Source organism: Alligator mississippiensis, chromosome 3 (genome assembly GCF_030867095.1).
Source record: "Alligator mississippiensis isolate rAllMis1 chromosome 3, rAllMis1, whole genome shotgun sequence".
Taxonomy (NCBI): Eukaryota; Metazoa; Chordata; order Crocodylia; family Alligatoridae; genus Alligator; species Alligator mississippiensis.
This window is the reverse complement of record NC_081826.1, coordinates 132471503-132488933: the sequence shown is the minus strand read 5'-3', so window position 1 is coordinate 132488933 and position 17431 is coordinate 132471503. Positions and strand designations below refer to the sequence as shown.

General features: G+C 39.6%; 1 protein-coding gene across 1 annotated transcript; it reads left to right on the top strand.

Moving 5' to 3' along the window:
* Positions 1-1327: 1327 nt before the first annotated feature.
* Positions 1328-15603, top strand: TMEM170B (transmembrane protein 170B). Its single transcript, XM_006277467.3, has 3 exons — positions 1328-1334; positions 1504-1674; positions 6713-15603. Exons 1-3 carry the CDS (start codon positions 1328-1330, stop codon positions 6841-6843), a joined length of 309 nt encoding a protein of 102 aa, XP_006277529.1. The 3' UTR covers positions 6844-15603.
* Positions 15604-17431: the final 1828 nt, after the last annotated feature.

The window sequence follows — 17431 nt, the reverse complement described above, 5'->3', positions numbered from 1 at the left end:
GTCACATGGAGAGGGACAGGGTACATCCTGGCTCCAACTGGGTCCCATGGAGGGGGGAAGAGGAGGGGCCCAGCACCAGCCTGCTGTGCAGGGCTTAGGATTTGGGAATTTGGCAGTGGGGGAGGATGGCTGTATTTATTGCTACTGCTCCCCCGGTGTCAAAGTTTCTGACCCAGGGGGCGTGCCACAGGCTGGATATTTATGGCTCTGTAGGGCATATTTGGCCTGCAGGCTGGAGGTTGAGCAGCCCTGTTTTAGCACATGCTCAACTGGACCCATTATAGATGAAAGTGTGTAATGTTGGAAAACTTTTTAATCTGTTCAAAGCTTCCTTTTTAAAAGAGACCAAGGGCCATGTACAATGATCTTAAGACCTGTGTGCTTTACAGGATATTAGACCTATATTATACAACAGGTTCCCCAACTTGTGCCATATGTACAGAGCCATGTGATGGGTGGTGGTGGGGGAAACCACAGACCCTTACTACCAATGTGAAATTGAAGCACAAAATTTACCTTGCTAAAGATTATACAAAGTACAGTAGCCTAGAGACTGAACCCAAATCTTCGTAAGGCTGCAAGATTTTCTCTTATCTGATGAAGTAAATCTGGCCACTAAGTTCAGATGCCTTTCCTCACTACTTCTGTTGTAGCCCCACTCATTTTCTTCCGAGTGCTATTAATTATTTTTAAATGGCCCTTCTGGTTCTGTCTCTCATTGGCGCGCACCTTCACTGATCTTTCCTGCTTCTTTACTTTCAAAGTAGTAGTAGTGGTGTATGTCTTGCATTTCAGAGGGAAACCTGCTTATATGCAACACTTATTGTGGAAACTTCTGTTGAAGTGACTACCTAATTACACTCGCTTACTACCATTTTGGCCTAGTAACTTCTAAACTCATGTTCCTCTAAAATATGTTTGTATCAACAAATTGCAGGAATATAAATCACTGGTAACTTGGGTTTTTTAAAAATATTACTTCTCAATCTCTTGAGAGATCCTTTGGGGCTAGTATGTTAGAGTGCTCCATTTTCTGGGTAGACAAGGTGATATCCTTGATTATTATTTTTTTTTTCCTTTAACTATTTCCTATCTTTTAACTTTTTGTAAAGGCCTCCTTTAAAGTACCCTTGTCAGTACTGAATATATCTGATAAGCTTTTTTTTTCATGTCCTAATTGAATAGGATTGTAGTAAATGCAATATATGGGCAAGGAAGTAGGGTGAAACTTGTGTTCTGAAACTACTTCAGGAATAAGTAACTTGTTTCAGAGGTACTCTTCTTTTGCAGTTTTGGGGACTATTAAGGGTTGTTCCCCGTAAGTTGAATGCCAGGTAAATCCAATGTTTTAAGCATATACCACTGTTTCCAGGCCAATTCTTTCTAAACCCTGAAACTTCTTTTTCCTATTATTATTTGAATATTGCAGTATTTCTAGATGTCTTGCATTTTAAAAAAATTAGCTCATCAGAAACATTAACCCTTTGACTGCTTTCTTTTCAGAGATGTGGTACTGGGTTTTCCTGTGGGCTCTCTTCTCTTCTCTCTTTGTCCATGGTGCTGTGGCAGTGTTAATGTTTGTGATGCTGCAGAGGCATAGGCAGGGGAGACTAATCTCTGTCATTGTGGTCAGCATTGGATTTCTGGGTTCTGTAACTGGAGCAATGATAACTAGTAAGTCTGTCTTGTTTTTTACTCTTTTGAACCTTTTATTTTCTTTAAACGGTGTTTCTTATCTATGCTGGTAACAAATCTACACGAACAATTTTACCTTACTCTCAAAGAAAAAAAATTACATGATTATCTTTACATAATGGGAAGAGCAACTCAACTGATAAAGGTAGTATTATAGGACGTTCAGAGAAGCAGAGAACTCCACAAACCACTAATCTTTAGAAACCTTGAGGAGATCTCAAACAGGGTATTATTCCACTGTTTTCTGGAACTAGAGTAACTGCTCTCTGTTCCTCTGCTGTGGTATTGGCTATAGGGGAGGAACTGTGTTATTAGTCTCCAAGTACTTTCCTCTCCATTTGGCTTGCCAGACAGACTCTTGTTGGTCTGGTTCAGCTGTCAAGATTGCAGACTTGTATTGCATCATTGCTAAAGGCTGAATTGGATGCTATCCAAGATAGCATTTAGTCAAACATTTTTTATTAGCAGGTATCGTTGTTCTTGCTAGTCCTGGGAGGGCGCATCTACATATCACCTTATGACAACGTAGCAACGTGCTAAATCGGAGTATGGCATGCTATGGCAACATGGCAAACACATGGGCCTACCATTTACCAGCAGCTATGTCGCCATAGCAGTATGCTCCCCCAGTATAGTGTGCCACTACAGCAATGTAGCAATGAAATCTAACTGTGCATCACACACATCACATGGCGCAATAACTACTTGTACTGTGCCGTGCTTTAGTACTTCCAAAAGGAATTATTTCCAAATACTTTAGTACTTCCTTTTAGTACTACCAAAAGGAAGTACTAAAACACGGTGCCATAGCAACATTACCATAGGGCAATATGTAGATGCTTTTGGAGATTTGATTGAAAGTTGCATGAAAGTCTGTAGTAAATTACAGAAGATCGTATGGTCATGAAATGGAAAAAATGTCTTTAATTGCAACTGTGAGCCTCTCTCTCACTTGCTCGTCTTTTTGGATTGCCAGGATAAAGAGCACTTGTGAAATCCCTGTATTGTAAACTCTGTCAGAGTTTACAAGTCTTCTAACAGAATTTGTAATACTTCTAGAGAAACTAAGCAATTGAGTACAGAACAGGTGAACATCAACACATGCATCTGTTTTAATCTTGCCATAATGATCTTGTAATGGGAATTTTAACTGCATTTTAACTCTTCTGTTGGCAACTTCTACCCACTGTATTTCTGCCTGTGGCAGCAGTGCTCCACTTAACTGTCAGTTGCCCCTCTTTGTAGCCTTACCACTATGTTATTTTACCCACCATGCTGAGATGTTAAAAAAAAAATAAAAAATAAAATATATATATATATATTTTGAACAGGGGAGGCGGATGTCTTGCTAGTAGGCTGACCTGATGGGCATTCTCAAGGTGTATTTACAGGTCTCCTCCTCCCCTACCTACATCGTGTCCCATCACTCACTGTCTTGATTCTTTTAGGCAACAGGCTTCAACGCATAGGTTTTACCCCACTTTTCCTTCTTTGCTGGTCTCTTTGAATCTTTGCCTCAAACAGGTAAAAATGTGAGTCTTTGCTCAATTAAGTTCTAGAGTAAATTATCTTAAATCACTGATCAGTAGACCTGATTGTCTAACTCAGGTTCTACATAGTCTCATTAATCCATGCAACACAACACCCGTTCAATCAGGTCCTTCTTAATTAAGTAGGTCTCCATAACTATTCCATATTCTTCCCCAAACAGTCTCTAATTAATTTTTTCTATAACTTAAATAACTTGGTACAGACTTGCCATGAATTTGTCACTTATTCCTCCACCTTCTTCTGTTTCCATGAGTCAATTTGGAGCTCAGCACAAGCTCACCGTCACTGCAGACCAGGATTATTCTCCTTTGCCAGGCTGGGATGAGTCTATGGGGCAGCAGGTTCAGCATCAGCCCCTCACTCTTTATGCAGTCAGTCTTTCCCCTCTGCTTTCCACTTCTTGTTCATGCTTCCGCACAATACACAAGGTAGTGATTTCCCCCTTGCTTCCCCCTTTCCAGAGGGATCACTAAACTGGGATTCTTCCCCTCTTTTTGAGGAACACCAGAACGCTGTAGATCTGGGAATCAGCCCCAGCTGCATCTGCCTATGACACATGCAGCTTAACTCATTTGGTGCTGGACTGTAAATTTTGGTGTTCTTTTGTGTGTGTGTGTGTGTGTGTGGGTGTTTTTTTGTTTTTTGTTTTTTCTCCTGGTCCTGGAGCCCTCAGTAGCTGTGCTTCCTGGTTGGGTTCACCTTGCAGGGCAAGCATAGCAGGGTCCATGTTTAGTGCCCTGCTACATTGCCCCACAGAACGGTGTTGAGTTAAAAAATTAAAGCTTTTTAACTTGGTGTTTTACAGTTGACCAGACCAGAATTGGTGAAATAAAAAAAACTTGAACAGTTTTGGAACCATAGTTGTTTTCCCTGAATCTCTCAACTTTCTAGAGTTTTTCAGTCTCTCCAAAGTTAGGACATTAGAACTTGAGACCATTTTTAGGGATGCTATTATTTGTTAAATATGAGTGCAGAAGGATATTCTTTCACTAAAATATCAGGGGAGAGGAAGAGGATTCTGTTTAAACAACCTTTCTCAGTTTAGGCCAGTATTTCTCAACCAGGGTGCCATGAGATCCTTTTAAGGATCCTGCTGAATATTGGCACCATTGGGTATGCAAACACCTACATGTGACTCACGAGATTAAACCCTCAGACATTTAAAGTAATGAATGCATAGTGTCAAACATTCTGACCTGTTGTGATCTTTTGAGGAGTTGGGTTTTTTTGTGTTTTTTGCAGCAATATCTACTATTTTTCTGCAGTAAAAAAAAAAAAATGAGTGAAAGGTTAAGAACTGGCATCATCTGGGAAGGTGCCATGAGTTTAAAGGTTGAAAACTACTGGTTTAGGCAGTAGATGGTCCAAGAATATTTGAGAGCAACATTGTCCAAGGCTGCTGACTGAAATAACCCAAAACAAGTGATTTCAACTGATGGCACAAAACAGCCTTTGAGTAAGAAAATCTTTTTGAACTAATGAAACCCTACACACACAGGGCATCTACACAAGACACTAAATGTGCAGTAGATTAGTTCTACTGTGCATCAGCACATCACAGCAAAATATTCTACATGGATGTGTAGACACACCCACAAGCTCTTGTTTTAACTGCAGCACCTCTTCATTTAGAACAGCTGTTGGCAACCTATAGCCTATGGGCCATACCCCGTTGGCAGATGTGGGACTTTAGTAGCTGGGACGGTGCCAGCTGCAGGTACTTACCCCATGATGCCATGGGGATGAATACTGACTGCAGCAAGGCCCTAGCATCTACCTACCTCTGACCCATGGTGGGTCATTTTAGCCTGCAGCTAGAAAAGGTTACCTACCCCTGATTTTAAAAGAATAGTGTGTTCTATAGCTCTTAGGGGGGGAAAATGTTTGTTTTTTGTGGGGGGTTTTTTGGTTTTTGTTTTTGTTTTGTGTGTTGTTTTTCTTGGAGGTGGCAAATTAATTATAATTTGATCTGTTTATTGTGATGCATGTACCTCCTTGCATCTAAAATTGCTTTATTCTAATTCACTTGGCAGATTTATTTTATGATACCTTGACCTGATAATGGGTTAGTAACTCTTTTCATTTTAAAACGAAATCTGTTTTCCTTAACTTCAAATAATGTCTGTGTTTTTGCTGCTTACTGAAACGTGAACAGGTTCTCTACTGGTTTGGGGTTGTTTGTTTGTTTGTTCGTTTGTTTGTTTGTTTTTTCCCATGTGATTTTCGTTTTAGGTATTTAATTGTGATTAAGTAACATTAAAATTTCTGTATCAAGTATGTACCATTCCATGATCCCCCCCCTGCCCAAATACATTCTTCTAATCGTGAAAAAAGACTAGTTGTTGTCCTTTTTATTTTTTAAGGCATACAAACTGTGGTACAGTACAGGAGGATTGGATAACATGTACCAAATAATGTTAACTCATGGGGCATCAAATAAACATTAGCTGCTCTTAGCAGTGCCTTTGCAGATTCAATTGAATACATTTTTACGCTGACAGTTACCTAACTGTAGTAAACACGACTGAGTTTCATTGCAAAAGATGATCTGATATATCTGAAGGTGCAGAAAGCAAATGTATTAAGTTCCTGTTTTAAGAGCTTAATCTCTGATATAACAATGGAAGTCATCATTTCCTACTGATCAGTGCAAATATGACATAACATCACTTTGAATAAAACATCACAGCTTTCATTCTGTTTGTGACCTTCCTTTGCATAATGCAACATAGATGTGCATGACAAATTTCACATGAGGAAGATAGCGGGAAAGTTACCATTGCCACTACTGTTACACTGCAGAACAGTATTTTGGCTTGGGTTATGCAGTCTATATGTAGTATCAAAAGGCCAGGGTACTTTTGATGGAAAAACCCAAACACAGTAGGACAAGTCAGAATAATTCCTTATTATTCATCCCTATATTGAATATTAAAGTGGTATTCCTTTTCATATATTGTCCTTGGTCATGATGCAATGCTTTTATTTTGTTTTAGTAACTTTGTATAGCTCTCGTGTAATCCTTAAGGTTTAACATTTTTCCAGTATAGCTCTGACTTGCCATACTATGAAAAAAATCTAGGTAGATGGGTAGATAATTTTTGTGCTTTGGCTGGTAAAGATTTAGACAACTTCTTAAGACCTCTTCAAAGTACCACAGAATGGACAAAGGTCTTAATAAAAAAAAAGAAAACCCAAACAGGAACCCTTTTCCCCTATACTCTAACATTCTTATAGGGGTTTTGCAACATTATGTTGAGTATTTTGGGTTTTTGAAAGTGAGAATTTCTCAGTGTTTCAGACTAATACAGTGCAGTTCATAAAAATATTCTTGATTACCTCAATTTTCTGTACTTATTTACTAGACATAAATTTGCAATGTTGGAAGAATTATTTGGTAGTACTTTGGAAATAATAGATCTTGGCTTTAACCTTGTTTTTTGTTTGTTTTTTCTTGTGACTTTAGGTGCTGCAGTAGCTGGAATTTACAGAGTGGCAGGGAAGAATATGGCTCCCTTGGAAGCGCTTGTGTTTGGAGTTGGACAGACAGTATTGACATTGATTATCTCATTTTCAAGGATTCTAGCTACACTCTAAGACTTCTGTGAAAACTGGTTTCAGCAGCTGATGGACTTGAATCAGTGCAAAAGGGATTGTGTGAGATGCCTAGGGGTTCCACCCAGTGGGACAGGACTGTCCTCTGCTGTCCAAACTGTTGTACTATTGCATTGTACCTTTTGTGCCTCAGTCACCCGGCAAGGTGCAATCGGTGTGTATGATGTTGAGGGGTAAAGCATCTTGAATAGCTGCCAATCAGGTTAATATTTGAGATCATTCTTAACAGTGTTGTGATAAAATACTGGCACACTTCTGAAGAATTGGTACATGTATATGTACCAAACTTAAAAAAAAATACATATTTATTTTTCTTTTTTTTAACTCTTGATAGAGTGACTGTTTGAAATTGTAGTGACAAAACAAAGCTGTGAACATATTCCATGTGAATTCAAGTCAATGAGTAGGATGCTTGCTTGCTTGCTTTAACAGAATCCCGGTGAGTCCTGGATGTTACCCCATTCAGCTTGTGAAGTAACTACTTGATTTTAAACCTGTATATGGGCACTGCTAGGTGAGACTTGTGGACTTCAGGAGCCTTGTCAACAGCATTAATATGGTTAACACTCTATGCAAAAGATTTTTGATTGTTGAGCAATTCTGTGAGATTTAATAGTTTGATTTCTATGTAGTTCATATCTCAATAGATTAGAAAATCGGGCAGTACAGACAGTGTGTGCAACAATCTGTTGTTTACACACACAAAATGAACTTTAAACGATTCCTTTTACTTGTACATTTTTTTGATCTAAAATACAGGTGTTCATCAAGACTTCTCAAACAGCAGGTAGCTCTTTATCTGAGAGAAAAGATGTTTTTGTTTCTAGTGTGATCCTAAAAAGGTTACTAGTTGTAATTAAATCTCCTTTTAATGAGATTTTTAAAAATATTGGAATTCTTCCATCATGAAACATCTGATGTTTAAACATGGGCCTGATTTTAAGCAAAATTTAACTGAAAAGTAGAGCATCACAAAGAATGTTGAAAGGGATAAAAAGAACTTGTGGTACATAACTTATGCCTGTAATCTGATGGAGAAAAATATGTTTGCTGGATAATCATGAATAATGGATCATCAATATCAAAAGTGGGGCTATAATACATTTATTTCTACATTTCTGTTTGAGATGATTCAGTATTTGGTGCTTTCAGTAGATTCATTCTGTATACATTTCTGGTTAAAAAGGAACAGTGGTGTTGTTCATGTAAATTGTCCTACACATGAAATGTTTTGAACTGAATAGACGTGTGAAAACCTATTTAAAAGGACAGTGAGTGTATGAGGAGGGAATCCTTCATATCCTGCTTCAGCTGGGTACTTTACAACAATTGAATATTGATGCAGTTGAGCAAGAGGCAAGAGAGTATGTCCCCCAAATTGCTGCTGTCAGGATGCCCAAGAAATTTTTTAGGCCTCCTGAAATAATAGTACCTGAAGCACTAATGAAATACTAGTAAAATGTCACGTACACCATCCTTCTGCACACTGAATAAACCCATTTTTTTTGCCATTATTTTTCTCAATGTACCCTGCTTTACCACTGCTTTATTTACAGGTATGCACAGTCCTCGGACTTACGATGCAATTGGTTCCTGAAAACCATGTCTTAAGTTGAAACGTTGTAACTTGGAACCAATTTTCTCATAAGAAACAATGTTATAAATGGGGGATGTGTTCCAGAACCAAGGCCCAACTCCCTACTTTCACCAAAAACACCCCAGAATTTTGTACTCAATCAATTATAGATGAGTAATATAGCTACATCAATGTATTTAAATTGTAAATAGCAATCACATTGATTTGGAAGGACTTCTTTGAGGTGACTTTGCTGGACTTTTTGAAAGGCTCTTGGTTGGACTTTTTGAAGGGTTCTTGGCTAGAGTCTTCTCAGGAGTCTTGTCTGCTTTCTTAAAGAAAGCATCCAAGGAAGTTTAGACGGATGTTCTCCAGGGAGATGAGTGAGGCAGCAAACCTGTTTGCTGGCGTGGCGTGGCGTCGCATTGGATCAACCGTTGTAAAGTTGAAACTGACGTCATAAATTTGAAACGGGGTGTCAATTTATAAATGTTGCAAGTGCGAAACGTAACTCGAAACGTCGTAAGTCGGGGACTGCCTGTGTGCAGGCCTTTGATATTAGTATCGTTTTCTTAAAAAAACAAAACAAAAAAACCACTAAGTTTTGGTTGTTTGGGAAATATACCGAGTTAAAGACTTTCCAAATGTAAGAGGGAAGGAGTTTTAAAAAGTAGTTGTATAAACTTTTGCAATGCAATGCTGAGGTTTTGTGGGTTTTGGTTTTTTGGTTTTGTTTTTTTTCCTTTTGGAACCTGTTTTAACATGCAAGGCAATGTCACTTTTTAGATTTGTATGAGAATCTTAAGCCATTTTTCTTCTTGGTTATTTTTTTTTCTTCTTGCCTTTATACTTGTTATAATTGGTATTTTAGTGGGCACAAGGAAATATTTTCCAGAACAAAAATGAATGACTTCTCTCCATCTATTGGGAGGAATTTAAAAATTGCTTTCTGTTAACTGGAAAAAATATTTTCAGGTAACTGATTTACAGACATGAAACCTTTTGATGATAAAATAACCGAAGGCTTCATCTTTCTTAACTTAATGTAGGTGCAAGGCACATGTTCAAGGGAAGGAATTTAAAGTCTTGCTGCCCCCTTTATGTCTTTTCAGTTTTTGCTGTTACTTGTGATTTGGCTTACCTAATGTAATTGTTAAAGCAATAGAATTGCTAGGGTAGGGGGAACAAATCTTTAAATCTAGAAGTTCCTTATCTGGATTAAAAAAAAATGTCCTCATCAAACACAATCTTAGGACCAGGTTTTGAATGATCTTTAGCCCAAGCATGTATTAGGTTTAAAAAAAATTGTTGAAATGGAATTGTCATCTTTGAAAATCTGGTGTGGGGCACTGAGTTCTAGTTATGCTCTGTATAGCATTATTGCCTAGGAATGGTAGGCAGTAGTCGGATCATTCAATATAATGTCCAGCTGATTTAAACAGATATTGATAGGACAGAATTATCTGCTTTGAGGGGAAAATTGTCTGAACTGTTTTTTTCATGAAGGGTATTTCCAAAGGTGGTGGCTAGTTTGTTTGCAAGCTTTTTAACTTGTAGCCTTTTAGAATTAAAATGCAGTATTAGACAAAAGCAGTCTCAAGTGCCTTTTGCATTCGAAAGAGGTAAACCACTTTTGCTCATTAAAGTTCTAGTCCAAGGACTGCTTCCAGGATTTGAATAGTTTAGTGTATTATCAAGAACAAGGGGCTGTAATCAACGTGTAATAAGTATAGGTGGTCTTTTGATATTGCCTTCAGTGAAAAGTGTTTTCTAGAATGAATAGACCCCATCAGTCCAAACAAACCTTCAGAAAGGATAGATTTGCTTGGGGTAGAGTCGATTTTTGGCAATTATCATACTACTGGTGAGTGTTTTGAAACAAAAGCATCTTTTGTATGAATGGGACCAGCAACATGTCTGCATATTGGGATGCAGTGCCATATGAAGACTGCTGAGCTAGCTCTGAGCAACTTACTATACCTCGTAACAGGACTGATTAGCCCATACTTTTTAACAGGGATAATACTGCTTTCCTACCCAAGACTGGTTGTTCAGAGCTAGATCAGGTTTGTCTGCATAGCCCTGCATTGCGCCATATGGACAGATTAATAGGGATTTGTTTGGTACTATCATGCGTAGATGTGCCCTGTTATTAATGCAAAAAACTCGGTGCAATTCGCACAGACACTTATTGCTCCCAGGCATAGCATCTACACATGCACCTGGGACCACAGCACACTGAACTGGGCAACACAGTCCCAGCTGGCAGGGGACCTGGGGGGTGGGTCAGCCTGCCAGCCCAGAGCTGATCCCTCCAGCTCACTGTGCTGCAGAGGGGCTGGCTGGGACACAAGGGTGCCACACTGGAGCTAGCTGGCAGGCAGTCCCTCACTATAGCACCCTCATACCCCAGCCAGCCCCAGTCACTGTCTACATTTGCGTTGCAGTAGAGTAAATAACTCTGCTGTAGAATAGTACTTGTGTTCAGCTGTAGTATCCTACAGCGGAGCTAATTAGTTTACTCTGGCCTAATACTGCTTGTGTCCACAGTGGGTATGTCTACACATACAAATGCTGCTGGATGGGTTTACTCTAGCGTAATTTACTTTGGGAGTAAATGCATGTTTAACAGGCAGCTACACATGCCCGTTTGGAAGCAGATTTGGTGCTCCTGACAGCAGTCTGCACCTGCCCCCTCCAGCCCTGCACTGGCCCCCTGCAGGAGCTGGGGGGAGTTTGGGCTCCCCCTGGGTACTAGCCCAGGGGCTGGCAGGGAGCATGGGGCCAGGAGACAACTGTCTCCTGGCAGGGGCTGGGAGATTTGCTTCCTGTCTCCAGGAGCTGCCTGCTGCCAGGATGGGCTCAGATGGCAGAGCCCAGGCAGAGACATTGTCCCCCTCGGGGCTGGCCAACTGTCCCAGTTAGGGGCAGATCCCAACCAGCTCTAGGCTGGGGAGCGAATTTTCTTTTTATAGGAAGCTTCCTGCCCCAGCAACAGGGAGCTCCCTGCCCCTGTGATCATGGAGCAGAGTGGGGGCAGGGAGCTCTGTGCTGCTGGGCCAGAAGGACATTGTCCGTGCCTGGGCTCCCACAGGGAACGAATTTGCTCTGTCAGGCATCTACACATGCCTTGCTGTGCAGTAATTACCTGGCAGTTAATTTGCAACTTGCATTTACAGGTAACAAATTGAGTAGAGCAAATTACAGTGCAGCAGGGGTCTGCATGTGTAGATGGTGATGCTTACTACACAGTAACTTGCTCTACTGTGAAGTAAAGTGTCTTATGTAGACAGACCTATGATGCTCTATTGCAGTTGCCTAATTAGCTACACATTAAGCGCCTTATGTAGATGCATCCACAGTGTACAAGGGCACATTACTGAATATGCTAATTGATATGACAATTTCAGTTATTTATTGGTATTTGAAAAATTAAACTGTGAGAAACCCACATTTGCTGGGTATTGGTATGAAAAGAAAAAGAGAGACTAGAGGTAGGTAGAACAGTTGTAATATGTGAAGGAAATATTCCAAATCACTATTTTTAGTTGTTGTTGTTGTCGATTTGATGATTATCTCTGTGTTACTGGTCATAGTAGCTGTAATTACTTAAATCTGATTAAACTGTTACCTGTTTTAATATGTGAGCACATGGACCAAAGAAGTATATTAATACACCTGTCTTTACCTGAAATATATCTGTCCAATATTTTTAATGTTTGTTGTATTTGTATTAATCTGGAGGAAATAGTGTCCCTCCCTCAGTTTTGCACTTTGCTTTTTTTACTATGATCAACTGGTTTGTTTGACTTGTTTGTCTATTTTTAGTGTATGTAGGTAGTACCATCTAGTATATAACTTTGGTAAGATCAAAACTTAACAAAATCAGTCCTTGTGTTCGTAAATGGTTCTGCCTTCTAAAGCATGTGTATTTTGACATTTCATTCATTTCATCATATCTTAATAAAGCATAATGTTTCATTGATGCATTAGGTTCATGGCTTAGTACATGATCCCCTTAAAAATAACATGCCTAACTTTATAACAGGGTGATCCAAAAAGATACTTGAAAACTTCACATTTGTGATGTAATAACATTCTAGGTTGTGGTTACAGACGGGTGAATAAAAAGAAATGAAACAAATTTCTTGAATCCCAAAATGTGTCAGCTGTTGGAAGATCGAAAGATTCTGTTTGATTACTGGGCTGACTTGGAATTGGGAAATGATGAGAACCCATTATTGGGTGTATTAGTCATGGGACAGTTGTAGTAAGACTTGCAGCCTTATTTCGGACCAAGGCTCCTGAGAAGAGTAGCAATTCAGAATGCTCAAACTCTATATTAGAGAAAACTAGTCCTGGTTGAGGCACAATTTTTCTAGGGAGTAAGGATCTAACTCATCATTTATCTTCCACACACCGTTTCTGCTTCTTGTTGCTGTTCAGTAACATGGTTTAACTACTGGATTTTTAGATGAATGGCTTGCTGTTTTTTCCTTTTATTTCACACATATAGCATTACTTCAAGAATAACACCACTTTGATATGAAGTTTCAGTGCATCTAACCAACAATTCTTTTCTGGTTATTTGTTGTCCTATATTTTTAGGAGCCTTGGTTTCACTGCTTGGTTGTAGTAATCCTAGAACATTTGAAAAGCCCACACATTTCTCCTCTCTATGATGATTTTGTCAAATCATCTAATGCCTAAAAAAGTTAAAAGTAGATAAGGCTGGAGAGAAGTTTTGGTAACACTGTCCCTTAGCACAGACACTTTAGTTCTGTCTCTTTACAGCCTGTAATTCTGGGACTGGTTTTTGACCAGCATATTCTTCTTCAACCTTGCGTATAAGATGATAGGGAAGAGATGCATTCTGTCTAGGACCTCCTTCTACCCCACTCAGTCTTCAGTTACCAATCTGAAAAAGAGCATCCTAGAATATTCAAAATTGGAATGGAAAGAAGAAAATAGATGTAAATGGGTTTCTTTGTTTTTTATTTTTAAGGGTACTGTCAAATTGAATCTTCTCAAACTGGCATTTAAAAAAATAGTTACTGATGGACATCCTCTAAATAAACTCTCCTTATTTTAAGATTGGGATTGTTTCTCTTCTTACATTAAACTGCCTTTGCTCTGTCAATGTTTGAAGGAAAAAAAAACAAACCCCCAAAAACCTCTGACGCCCCTTTCCATAAAGGCACAAATGTTAGGTCCTAGTGCTAAACAGTCAATTCTTCTATTCCAGTTGGGCAATAACAGCCTGTGCTGTGCCATGCCACTGGTGCACCATTATTTTTAGCCACTACATCACTGTAGTAACATGCTAAAGCTAGGGAGCACGTTGCTATGGCAGTGTAGCTGTGGCGGCAGGTTTGTGCCCGCCAACACTATGTTGCCATAGTGCATTGCTGCAGCAGTGTAGCATCTCGCGTAGCATAGATGCGCCCACTGAAACTCCTCAAACCTGCAGTGCCATTTTACTTGCTCTCTGTAGTAACCTTCAAATACTGTAGACCCTCTTAGGAATTAATTAAATAATGAGTTTATGTAGACAAATACTGTCTTACTGGAATAGAATCTTTTTTTTTTCCCTTGCAAATTGCTTATCCTTCAATTCCATGATACTATATATTCAACTGAAAGTAGTATGAGCAAGTAGAAAAATGCTTTGTTTTTATGTGTGAGATTTAAATCAATATCATTGCATGAATGTTAACAAGATTCTTTGTTAGTGATAAAAAGGAATAGTTAGCACTTACTCTTCAGGCTTATTTTGCAGATTAGTTTCCCTAATCTAAAAGGCAAATTAATGAACAGCAGCAGCTTCCAGGAATCTTATCTAGATTAAAAAAATGCCTTCATCAAACACTTACAATATTAGGACCAGTTCTTGAATGATCTTTAGCCCAAGTATGTATTTGGTTTAAAAAACTTGAGGTAGGGTGGCTGGGGCAACAGACCTACTGCTTCTGCCCAGGGTACGGAACTACCCTGCTATGCCTCTGAACAGCTTTTTCAATAAAGGGAGAAGTTCAAGTGAATAAATAACTATTGACTGACCTAGAAGTTCTTTTAGTTAGCAATTTAACTTAACTTGGGGGGGGTTCCCCCCCCCCATTATCATTTCAAACACTAATCTGTTTTCACGGGGTATAGTGATGACGACTAGAGCACCTAAAAAAAAAACCCCAAAAAACCTTTGACTGTAACTATTAGGTTGACCTTTTTATATCTGTAGTAAAATTAAAACTACAGATATAATGCATTGTCATTTGAATTTTTTTTTTAATTGGTCTTGTCCATATCCTTAGGTGCATCATTGGCATATATTAAATTGAACTGTGGGTCCAGAAAGTGTTTTCACTTAACATTTTGCATGCACTATTTGCCACCCAGGTTTTCTAAATTGTGGAGCCAAACACAAGTGGCATGAATTTATATCAGTTAAGTATCTCACCAAGTTTTGCTTTGAAGCTTCAAGATGGCAATATAAGTGATAGTGTGGTGGCAACTTAATGTATACAAAAAATCCTCTCCAGAATGAGAATAATACTGTATTGTGGAAAACTATTCATTTAAGTCGTAGCTGTTTGTGATGATTTAACAAATTTAAAAGATGACAGGACCTTCATGGCTGATGTCTTGACAATCTGTCAAAACTATTGCTGTTGATCTTCAATTTTATAAAAGCTCTTTATTGCCCAATTTCATGCACAAATTTTAGTATGTGTATAATACAGTGTTGACAGTAAGTTTTGCATTTAACCTTCTGTACTGTAATTGCAGTTGTGATGTTGGTAATGTAATGCAGGTGTTTCTTCCTTTAGTTTCATTTTTAACTACATACATGTCTGTTTCTTCAAAGGGTCAAGTTCCTTAGATAGAAGTAATTTTTTTCCCTGTAGATTTAGTGCATCACTTTATTGGTTTTGGGGTTGTTTTTTTTTTTTTTGTTTTGTTTTGCTTTTTTTTAAAGCATGGCTGTACAACTGGAGCTCCTGGGATCTTTATACAGTATCATCTCTGTAACATAATGGACAAAGTATTTTGTAATGACCCATCTATGTACAGTAATTGAAAATGAACCAAGCATATTGATCATTGCACAAATTTGTTTGATTTAAAAGTTTGTTAAAAATTATTTTAATAAACTTTCTGTAACTTGTTCTGTGCACTTATGTACTTTTTTTCTCTTATGGAATAGCATGTTGGTTTGATGTTTTACAGTGAACAGTAAAATGGGATCACAGATTGCCTTCAGGTGTAGGCTGTGTACACACATTCAAATCATCCACGACAACTCCCCCAGGTGCATTGTTTCTAAGAGGAAAGACTGGCCTGTACAGATCTTTGGACAGAGAAGCAATGCATATTCCTTCAGCATTGGGGTCTTGCACTGTCATGGGCAAAGCTAGGATTTCTTAAAGAGGGTATGGCACAGTGCCCTTCAGACTGTGGCAGGATATGGGGGCAAAGTATAGCTAGAGCCCCCAGGCCATCTGAGAGACACCAGGGAGCTAGGCAGGATCACTCGCACACAGGATCACTCACTGGTTTGTCCCTGCCTGACCTAGGCATATGGTAAGTCTCAGAGCCATTTCTGCCCTGCTTATACTGGGGGCTTTGGGAAGTATTTGTGCAGGATACCACACTCAGCTTGGGACAGTAGCACCAGTGTGCAGGGTTCTCCTACTCCCTGCCCACTCTTTTCCCACCCCCTGCCTTGGTATCCTGTGCTGGGAGGAGGAGCTTATGCACCACCTCTACTACTCCCAGTCAAGTCTGGCGTACCCCAAGCTGCGGCTCCCTCCAGCCTGCAGCTAGAGCAGGACCCGATACCTACCTCAGTAGGAAATGGGTTCCTCTATCCAGTACTTGTTCTTGGCTAGTGGGTGTCATGGTGGGGAGCAGGTACAGGAAGAAGAGACCTGCCCACTCCACTGCTGCCAGTGTTCTTGGCAGTCTAGTACCCTGTACAGCTTCTCCCTGCAGCTGGAGCAGGTCAGGAGCAGCTTTGGGGTTTCCTTTGCTTCTGGGGTAGCCAGGGATAATGGTGGAAGCTGCAGAAGGGTGGTACAATTTCTTCCACACCCTCCTGGGTCATCCCTTGTGTATTGCAGGAATTTTCAGCTCATGGCCCCATGGACCAAGGCTGAACCATGAGGCTTTCAGTGCACCAGATGACCCACCTCTGTTTGCTGGAGCCGCTATATTGGCTCTGTTGGCCCTGGAATCTAAGGGATGAATGTCACTACCTCTTACCTCCCTTTCCCCCACCCCCATCCTTTTTCCCCTGCTGCCGATATAAGTCTTCGGTGACAACCAAAGAACCCGAATGCAGTGGTGGTCAAGAGGAGTGGGGTGACTGGTGGCAATATTTACCCCCTGGGTTCCAGAGCTGAACCAATGCTGCAGCTCCAGCAGCCATGCTGACAAGCTGTGTAGGCTGAAATTTAACCATCTGCAGGCCTCATGAGGCTCATGGTCCCCAGACCCCAGTTGAACAGCTTGATCTACTGCATGCATCTCATTTCTCCCTTGTAAATTTAAAAGCACCCTTACTATAGATGGAAATATAGTGACAAAGTACAAGTATTCTCTTGATATAACTGCTCAAGCTAGATTTTCATTCCTTTTGTTTTCTGCATGAAAACTCTAATATTAAGTGACTGAGCAAATTAGGGTCATGTATGTAAAGGGCTGACTGTATGCATACATATATATTTCTATGTGACTACATATGTACCCATGCAAAATTTATTGTCAATACTGTATTATACACATACTGATATTTGTGCATGAATTGGGAAATAAAAAGTTCTTGTAAAATAATGTTTACTAGAATATAAGACGAGGGTTTTCCCCCAATCGGCATGTCATATATTCACATGAAGTGGAGAACACTATATGAAGCACATGGAAACTCTCTCCCCTGCCTAGTCAGTCAGTAGTGCTAACACTGCCGCATGGGCAGGTGAGGGCTCAGCTTCAAAT

Bases quoted from the DNA above. Each gene is read 5' to 3' on its own strand.
- TMEM170B (XM_006277467.3), top strand. The intron at 1,675-6,712 runs GTAAGTCTGTCT...TTGTGACTTTAG, and splicing joins AACTGGAGCAATGATAACTA to GTGCTGCAGTAGCTGGAATT.